At 36.3% G+C, this 10,366-nt stretch overlaps 1 protein-coding gene across 2 annotated transcripts in view; it reads left to right on the top strand.

Moving 5' to 3' along the window:
- The first annotated feature begins 458 nt into the window (after positions 1-458).
- Positions 459-10,366, top strand: part of LOC138710339 (voltage-dependent calcium channel subunit alpha-2/delta-3-like) — a 107,392-nt gene continuing 97,484 nt past the window's right edge. Inside the window, exons 1-2 of one of the 2 annotated variants that reach the window (XM_069841153.1) lie at positions 459-3,091; positions 3,179-3,527. In XM_069841153.1, the coding sequence (XP_069697254.1) occupies positions 3,442-3,527 (86 nt within the window). In that variant the 5' untranslated portion in view covers positions 459-3,091; positions 3,179-3,441. Of the gene's footprint in view, positions 3,092-3,178; positions 3,528-3,578; positions 3,727-10,366 lie in introns of those variants that run through there. The other variant, XM_069841154.1, reaches the window with a different exon arrangement.

Genomic DNA, 10,366 nt, shown 5'->3' with positions numbered 1-10,366 from the left:
ATCGCAGAAAAGTTTTATACAATAGAAGTGTCTGAACTCGGTTCACTTTCCGATCTTCGATCAAAGTTGATCTTTAGTCAGGAAGTTTTAGGCCGCAGTGTTATTTCTTGGTGGCATTTCATCTGCAACCAATTAGTAGCACTTCCGAGTGCCGCTGTTGTGTGACTCAAACGCTCCACCGATTAGCACTGCTCATTAAATTCATTGTTTATTCTGCGAACAATTGCAATGCTTTATCAACTGAAGCTACCATCGCTGGTGAATTACTGTTGGAGAGTGTCGATCACCAACTATCATGGTATCTCGGCTGCTGAAAGATGTTCCATTTCAATAAATAATGGATTACAAACTGGCAATAGTTTCTTTTTCAGATTTTCAATTTCAGTCTCCATTACGAAGCTGTCGTTGAGGTTAGGGTTGATGATATAAATTTTATAAGTTATAAAATCTCTTTTCAAAATAATGTAAATAGTAATGATATAAATTGTATCAGTTTACATTGTAAAGCATATAACAATTTTAACAAATAAATTCCCATATCAAGCTGCAAGAAAAAAAAAAACAATGAACAAATGTCAAAAGAAAGTATGAACTTTAGATGTTGTCCAGGAGGGAAACAAACATATACGTATGTACACAGAGAAAATTGTTTCCTCTATGGTAATTCAGATGTTGACCAGACGGGACCAAGCGTGACCTAGTGTTTCACCACATTTTCGGTAATCGCAATAATGCTAATCGCGGTTAGTGACTGTAGTCTGTCACCAGTATAACTCCGGATCGGTAGACAAGCGCCTTAGCCGACTGAGCTACGCCGGTAGCTAGTCTAGTCTGCTGAAGGAGGGTAACAAAGAACGTTAACGTGTTGTAGGAACATCCTGTCAAACAGATACACGGTAGTAAGTAGCACATCTCAACCACCCTTGTTACTGATTGGCAAGATCCGTCCTTACGTTTTAAGTTCAAATGCGGGAAGTTTCCTTCTGTATAAAAACCGGAATAGCACTTGAGCCACAAGGCCGAGAATAAGACGTTCGCCTGTGGGTGGGCAGCCCTGTCACTCACAATTGTCGGATCATTGGAGCAGGCAGAATATGTGAAGGAGACTCTTCTAGCTCAGTCGATCACGTTGAATGTTCTCATAGAACAGTCATCGTCAACTGGCCTGCATACTAGTTCGGAGCGCCGAGACGCTGGCTGAGGAGGTAGTAGTGTGCAGCGTGTCGAGCCAAGCCAACGCATCCCATCACAGAAGCCAACTTTCTGACCATAATTTACAATGCCTTCTTCGATTGTGTTCTACACGAGCATTGACACCTAACATTGACCATTTAGTGAGGGAAAAACGAATTAAAAAATGCGGGAAAACCAATGCTAATGATCAGCGAAAATAATTTTTATCATTTGTTATTTACATTGTAATTAAATAATTTAGACCTACTTCAGTCTTGTAACAAAAACGATAATATGTCATATGTAGCACATAATAACAAATAATTGGTTTTGTGTTATATAGTGTGAGGTAAAAAATGGATAATTTATTTTATTTTATTTACGACACTTGAACAAAGAATGATGACAGGATTTAAATTTTAGTCTTGTATTCGATTTATTTAATATTTTGTAATAGTGAAAACGCATTAAAGGTCTATAGGTTCTCAATTACTTTAATATTAAAAAAAAAAAAGATTTGCTTTGAAAACCGTTGCAATACATAACGAAAAAGTACAACTTGCTTGTTGTCTTAAACTAAAAAGTGATTTAAAAATCCAGGAAAACGAAATGATAATGAACAGCGAAAATAATTTTTATCATTTCTTATTTACGTTGTAATAAAATAATTTACTTCAGTCTTGTAACAGAAAAGATAATATGTTTCATTTGTTATACATAATGATTTTGTTATACGTATATAGTGTCGGTTACAAGTTGGATAATTTATTTTATGCTCGACCATGCCGAAATGTAGTAATTATACACCTGGTAGCAGACCTTTAATGCATGTCATTAAAGTACACCTACTCATTAAAGGTCAGGTCTTTCAGCCAATGACGACTCAGGTTACAACTGTTCAGCCAATGACAGGTCAGCTTTCTACCGTTATAAAACCGCAAGTATCGATTATTCTCGGATATGCAATCGAAAGAGAATTAGCGAAAAGTCACGGAGGCTCGAAATCCAATACTGTCGCAGATGGTTATGTTCTGTTACTATAATAATTAGCGTTAATTGTAAATAATATTCAAATAAATTCAATTTGTCATCTCGTTTTTCAATGTCTAATTTAATTTCAATGTTATCTCTGTAGGTTCTTATGGCCTAGCAAGGTCAATGTGGACATCTGTTCCTCGGAAAAAATCAATACTTTCGCGTCTGCGCACATCTCACAACATACGGGACATTGCAAAAAAATTAATAACATCAAGTTAGAAATATGGTCGAGCATAAAAAGTCGTATGAAACTCGCCTATAATGGTAATTAAGAAGCTCGTATGAAAATTATGAAACTCGCTTGCGCTCGTTTCATAAATATCCATACTCACTTCTTAATTACCTTCATTATAGGCTCGTTGCATAATGTACTATTATTGACGACACTTGAATAAAAGAATAGGATGACATGGTTTAAATATTAGTATAGTACTGGATTTGATTTATGTAATATTTAGTAATAGTGAAAATGCATTATAGGTCTGTATGTTCCCATTTGCTTTAATATGAAAAAAAACTATTTACTTTCCAAACCGTTACAATACATAACGGAAAAATACAACTTGTTTCTTGTCTTAAACTGAAAATAAATATACTTATTACAGAGTTCCTCTTAAAATAAATTAAGTACATGCTTCTTCCGTGTTTATTTTTATTATAATTATTAGAGACTGATTAAAAGGGTTGAACAAATGAACGGACGCCACTGCCATCACCTGATTCTCCCCCCACCCCCACCCAACTCCTGTGCACAGTTGATGTCTAAGAGATAGAACTGAGCTAGCGAGCAAACGGTGACTGCACCATAGTGCACTGAGATGACGACTCCTGTCATAGAAGATCCGCTGTTCGAACCCCGACAGAATCTATGAGATTTATAGTAGGTACAATAGACAATTAAGAATACCTCGTACCTCTGTCATTTGTCGCTCTACCATTGCTGTATGACTCTGGATGGTCTCTATAGGAAATCCAGCAATTATACTATATTCAGGGTTCGGGCCGAATACAGGAATGGGACGTTGCGACGCCTTTACGTCTTGAGCAACTCACACGAAGGGGTCAGTGGGTCGCTAAAGACATTTCGCAAAGTCCCCCGCCGCGGCGCGGCGTCCCAAATGATGGCAGAGGGTAGTGGCTCCTTGGTGGCGGCGCCGATGCCGGAATCGATAGCATGATGGCGGCGCCGTGGCGACACCGGACGGAGGCTGAGGTCCATCAGACTCAACAATGTCGGGGTGCGCGCCGCTACTGGTCTGCACGCTCCTGGCTCTGACCACCGACCGCCCAGCCTGGGGCAAGATCGAGATGAATGCGTAAGTACTGTTGCATTATTCTTTATGAGATTGAGTTCAGCGCTCGTTGCCATGGTGCCCTGCAATTGTTGTGTTCAAAGAAGTGCGGATGTCAATCAGTTTTGTATCTAGTGATGTAGCGAAGTGTTTATCATTACGTAAATGGCCTTTGTGCGAGATCGTGCGTATTTGCTTGGTTTCCGCACAAAACCAACCCGCGGTAAGTCTAAAATTCCACATTCAGTATTCCCAACCGAACACACATAACAATTCCCCTCTTCTTACCGCTTAAGTGACATATTCATTTTACTGCTTTAGGCTTTTAACATATTATTTTTAGAGACGTTCAATATAGTAATAATTATAAATTGGGAACTTACCACTGCAATTTCACCTAAATTGCACTGTTAATTATTGTTTTTAAATATTTGCAAAAATTAAGTAAACTCTACAACTCCACTAAAGTTACTGCATTTCGTGATGCATGTAACATTAAGGAAGCCGTTTGTTTTAAGTTCGCATTTATAGACTGGGGGGGAGGGGAAGACAGACGTATATCACGGCCTGCTGGAGTATAGTAAACACAGAAAACATTTTAAAGCAACAATGTTGAAGATAGATATTTTTGTTTTCCAAAATTGCCGTCATTGAACAGAAACCAAGATGGAGATTTCATTGCAACTAATTAGAAATTCCTCTTTCAGGTATGTAATAAACGATCTTCGCACAAAGTAATGTACGATACACGAGCGGTATGTTTTCTTTCAATTCACGGAAATTAAAAAAGCTCAACTACGTTTCGCTTTTTCAAACTTTTCCTCGAACATGAAAACGTCAACATACCGCTCTTGTAACGCATATTACTATTTCACGCTGTTTATTATGTAAAAATACATATTTTGTTAAGGCTGATTGACTTATAGCGCTTACTGATAAGATAATGTACTTCTTCATGGACAATGCTACAGGCCGTGACTAGAATTCGCGGTCCTGATTGTTGAACAAAGTTAGGAGTGGAAATAGACACTCTCATGGGTGGAAGTTTCATTTTTATAGTCCATTAGGTATTGAAATTCATGGAGTACCTGTTGAAAACGTTTGTTTAGCAGCTCAGTAATTCTTCCAGTTTGTGTAGTTAATAGCATCACTTGTGAGTGAGTTGTTTCCATGACTACCAGCGAAGTACCAAGCACCCATTTATTCACAACAAAATCGTAGTAAGTGAGCAATTCAATTCAGATGTTATCAGTCATACGAAGTAGGTATACTTTTTTTCCCCAGTCAGTGAAACGACTAATTCGAAAGTAAAGTGGTGCCTCTGTCAGTTGAGGGTAAGTTGCTACGTGGCTAGTCTAATATTGGATTTGTTCAGAGCCTTGAAATTAATACCAGTGCCTTTATAGCAGCGGTGACCAAAGCGGTTGTCGTGATTACATCATTACATCGTGTAATCACAGACAATCAAACGGGTAGGAGGAGTTTCCTGTACATTGCTGTGTGTTACATTCACGTACTGAAGGCAAGCAGTGGCGATATCATGTCGCTCTACAAACTCTGTCTCTACAAGCAGTAAGAGGTGGTTTCGTAAGGAAGGAGAAGAGAACTTTTTTGTTGTTCTGTCGGACAAAATGTAATATTGTCGGTTTCTTGGTAAAAGTGACCAAGTCCAAAATGCAAAATTGTTAGGTAAAGGCATTTAAAGATTTAATTATCCATCCAAAAATCACTGTACTTCTTCAAATGTTGGTAATTAGTTATTTTGAAGGTAAATGTGCTATATTATTAATTTATATAAAATTATGTCTTGAATTTTCCTTGGAAGCCTTCAATGTGACTTGGTCACTTTCACCAAGAAACCGATGTTTACTTTGCTCAACGGTTCAATTAGGAGTATATAGAAACATTAATTGCCAGGCTGAATAATGTATTATTATTATTATTATTATTATTATTACTGACCACCAAGTATGTGTTTCTATAATTCTTCCGTACGTGCATGAATATTGATATTTTTAGATTTTCTCCCTAGAAGGATAAAATTATTAGGTTTTATGTCAATGTTAAACTTCTTAATCTTTAGATGAGGGTAACTATTTATTAGTTATTCATTTAATAACAATAATGTAGAAAAACTGATTCAATATTATGTGCCAACGAACTGTTAAACGCCAGGAATTGACATGTCTTAAATCATAGCCAGGAAGAGAAAGATGACATAAATAAATGTAAGGAAGTCAGCTACCTAATATGGTTTGCATTATCTCGTGCTCTAAAGCCTTTTAATAGTACAGAATTTCTCAAAAGAGTAATGATTAAAATAGCTTAAATAACTTGTCCATAAGAAGTTTTTAATTTTTAAAAATTACGGGTGCTGTTCATAGACATTTCGCAGCACGCGCTACGAGCGTACTAAGCTAGCCCCGGCTATCCACTGGTTACCTGTACAGAATTCAAATCATATCCTATCGCTAACACTGGTTTATGAATACGAAAAACTCTGATCATCCACCGGAAGCCCGCGCTAAAAATGTCTATGAATACGGCCCTATGAATTTCTCGACCAAGTATCGAGAGAAGAATTTAGAAAATTCTGATTATATTCAAGAGGAAGGTTAAAAAAAGAAGCAAGAAAAATCGTATATTATTCACTGGCTGTTGATGACAGCAGTGACATTACTGATACAGCAAAGCTTGAGATTTTTATCCGCGGGATTGATCAAGATGTTAGTACAGGAACCACCACTGGTTGTAGTTTTCATGCCAAGTAGCCTACCTTTCCTCCGTCTCCTTACTTCATAGGCTGTCGAATGTAATCACTGTTTTGGTCACCGCTGTTATAAACTGTCGGACTGGTTGTAATTGAAGTTCTTGCATGATATCCTCATTTATTTTGTGGTCCAAGCGAGTATACCCTAGTGTTGCTCTCATAAATTTCTTTTCACAGGCCGTTATTCTGCTGATATCCGTACCGTAGAGGTGGGTAAAGTCAATCAGTGGGTGTATAATCGATCACTTGGGATTTTTATTGAAAATTATATATTTTCTCAGTTACTTATTAAAATTTTGTTATGTTGACTTCATTGTCTGACATTGCAAATGTAAGCGAGAGGGACAACAAAAAGCCTGCGAATGCCTACATTGGGAACACTGTGTAATTACCGTTGAAGTGAAAATTGTTATTCTCAACTTTTTCTCTTAAATGAAAACAAAGCCTTACAAAGTCTAAATTATCGTCAGCAGTGAAAGGAGACAGGAAGTACGTACAGTGAATAACAGAATTATTCGGACACTTAATATTCCGAATGTTTATGTGTATGTTACTAAACATGTTTGCAAAAACGCAGAAATTACGCTTGCGTTTACGTCAAATAAACCAATTTGCATAATATGGACATAAAAAGAGCTTGCTAATGAAACGGTATGTTAACATATTTATATAAAAAAATATATACAATTTACTACGTAACAAAAATATTCGGACAGTCGTGTTAGTCCTATTCTGTACACCTCTGTTTATCACTTACATTACAAAGTAGGTGGAGGTACCGAGTTTCAATAATATGCGAGAGTACTTAGTCTTACTTGTGCTGTCGTTTCAGCAAGATGGAACACAAAATGAGGCGTAAAGGTAAGCAAACAACATTTAATCAGAGGCAGTTAGTGATATTCCATCACGAAAAAGGGAAAACCATTCGAAAAATTGCAGATTTACTTCAGATGAAGATAAGTACAGTGTCTGACATAATTCTCAGATATAAAAACGAGGACAGAATAGAGCTGAGAAAGCAAACAGGTCGCCGAAAATCCTCACAGACAGAGAAGAATCTCTTATTATCAGACAGATTAAAAAGAACACTCGTATAAGTGCCCCGAAGTTAGCTTCTGAAATTGAATCGGCTACGGGTAAAAAAGTGCATGCCCAAACAATTAAGAGGGCAATACATAAACGGGGCTACAACGGAAGAATACCACGAAAAAAGCCTTATGTTTATGAAAGGAACAGACGTAAACGACTTTAGTTTCCTAAGAAATGTGAAAATAAAGGCGAAGATTGGTGGGAAAAGGCTCTTTTTTTCTGATGAGAGCAAATTCAATGTTTATGGCAGCGATGGTAGACAAATGATCTGGAGAAACTAAGGAGGAAATGAAAACCAAGAATTTTCGAGCTACTGTTAAACACGGGAGAGGAAATGTGATGATATGGGAGTGCATGTCAGCTTCGGGATTGGTGAATTGGTGTTCATCGAGGATATCATGAAGAAGGAAGACTATCTACACCCCCTGCAACATAATTTAGTGAAAAGTGCAGAGAAGCTTGGAATTGAAAAGGAATTTATGTTTTACCGGAACAACGATCCCAAGCATAACTCCTAAATTGTACAAGAATTTCTGCTCTACAAATGCCCTAAAGTGCTTCATTCTCCTCCACAATCGCCGGATTTGAACCCTATTGAACATTTATGGGAAGAACTTGACAGGAGGGTTGGATCAAGGCCTAAAGAAGAGCTAAAAGCAAGACTTCAAGAAGAATGGGTGAAAATGCCTATAGACATAACAAAAAAATTAGTACATAGCATGCCACGCCGACTGAAAGAGGTTATTAAACAGAAGGGTGGTCCTACAATGTACTAATAATAACGAGCTGGAATAGTATTCTTTGTTTTTAAAAGTGTCCGAATATTTTTGTTAGTATTAGAAATCAAATGTTTTCCTTTATGTTTTAATAATTAGAAGAAAATTAAGTTAATTGGAATTGTTGTGTTGAAAATGTTTATATGAAATGGGATACTTTTAGGGAAAAAATAAGACAAGCTTATTTTTATATATTTATATGTAAATATATGTCATTGAATTGTTAGTTGACGGATGTCCGAATATTTTTGTTACTCACTGTAAGTACTTTTCGTTGAGATTGTATCCTGAAATAATAGTTTTGCAGTTCGTAAAATTTACATTTAATTTAAACATTTAATGTTAGTATTGAAACTTATTATTTTAAGAAAACTTGTACCTTTGTAGGGTTAAGTCGATCATGCCGTTGACCTACTCGAAGCAGATAGAACCGGGAGGAAGAATAAATTATTCACCGAAATACCTCCAACTAACACTTATAAACAGAAAAGTGTCATAGTATGGCTTATATCGATGGGATAGTGGGGAAAGAGGAAGACGAAATTATGGTAAATTTCTTGCGTAAGAAAAGCACTACCAAAGGAATGTATTTTGTATACCCCTCTGTACCTGACGATGGAAACAACGTAGTTTCTAAAGTGACATGAGGAGGGGAAGATTTCAAATAACATCTGACATAAACCTAAGTAATGTTGAATAGCATTTTAGATTATAATTGAAGTGTTGTATTTCAATGTAAATTTTGAATTCTTAAATCTTCGTTTGCTGGTATGTGAAGTATTAAAATGTGTTTTTATGTTTTATAAGTTGGCAATCATAGTCACGTTTGTACAGTGGAGACCTGTAGGCCTAATTGTATCGAATTGTATGATCACAGTAACAAAAGATACACTATATAATCCTATAGGCATATATTGTAGATTATTATTGTTTTCTACATACCTTATAACAAATAAAATATATGTAATACACTTAATCTGTTTTTAAAACATAAACAGTGATCGACTTTACTCCGCAATATTTTAAAATCGATCTTAAACTAAAAATTCAATGGTGATCGACTTTACCCTATTTAAGCATGTAACTTCGATTACAAGTCAAATAAAAAAAATAGTCTTTGATAAATTGTAATTTACTTCTTATAACGTGCCTTCTAAGTGAAGGATATGACGACAAAATGCTATTTTCTGAGGAACTTCGCTCCATTGCATAACCTAAATATCATTTAAAAATTGCAAAATTTTGATCGGCTTTATCCTCTTCTACGGTACTTCTCATTGTCCATGCTTCACTTCCGTAACATAGTAGCCTAAGATTTCATACAAACGTATTCTTATGTGTCGCTATACTAGGGAAGGTTTCATAATTCTGTTGAATATTCCTATTGTTTTATTGTATTTGCAAATTTTAGAAGTTATATATGTTTCACAAAAAAAATATTAAATTAAAACCAAGATACGTAAACTCATTTACTCTTGCTATTAATTTGTTGTTTAAGCAAATTTTGTTTGCCACCGGGTATTTCCCATGAAATTCCATGACTTTTGTTTTTTAAATATTGATTTCCATATCCTATTTTGCGCTGATCGTATTTAGATTATGCACTGAATACTGAAGCTCATCTTCATTGCATGTAACTAAGGCTAAATCATCAGTAAAGAGTAGATTTTCAAACTGTAAATTTCGACTGATAGAGATTCAACCATGACGCATCTGTTCCCAATCTTTAATGATTTTGTTCATATACTTACTTTCATGTTCATATACTTACTTACTTACTTACTTACTTACTTACTTACTTATGGCTTTTAAGGAACCCGGAGGTTCAGTGCCGCCCTCACATAAACCCGCCATCGGTCCCTATCCTGTGCAAGATCAATCCAGTCTCTATCATCATATCCCACCTCCCTCAAATCCAATTTTTTATAATTCTCCCATCTACGTCTCGGCCTCCCCAAAGGTCTTATTCCTTCCGTTCTCCCAACTAACACTCTATATGCATTTCTGGATTCGCCCATGCGTGCTATATGCCCTGCCCATCTCAAACGTCTGGATTTAATGTTCCTAATTATGTCAGGTGAAGAATACAATGCGTGCAGTTCTGCGTTGTGTAACTTTCTCCATTCTCCTGTAACTTCATTCCTTTTTGCCCCAAATATTTTCCTAAGAATCTTATTCTCAAACACCCTTAATCTCTGTTCCTCTCTCAAAGTGAGAGTCCAAGTTTC

This window comes from Periplaneta americana, chromosome 12 (genome assembly GCF_040183065.1).
Source record: "Periplaneta americana isolate PAMFEO1 chromosome 12, P.americana_PAMFEO1_priV1, whole genome shotgun sequence".
In the NCBI taxonomy this organism is placed as follows: domain Eukaryota; kingdom Metazoa; phylum Arthropoda; class Insecta; order Blattodea; family Blattidae; genus Periplaneta; species Periplaneta americana.
The sequence above is the reverse complement of the archived record's forward strand: the minus strand, read 5'-3'. Positions and strand labels throughout refer to the sequence as shown.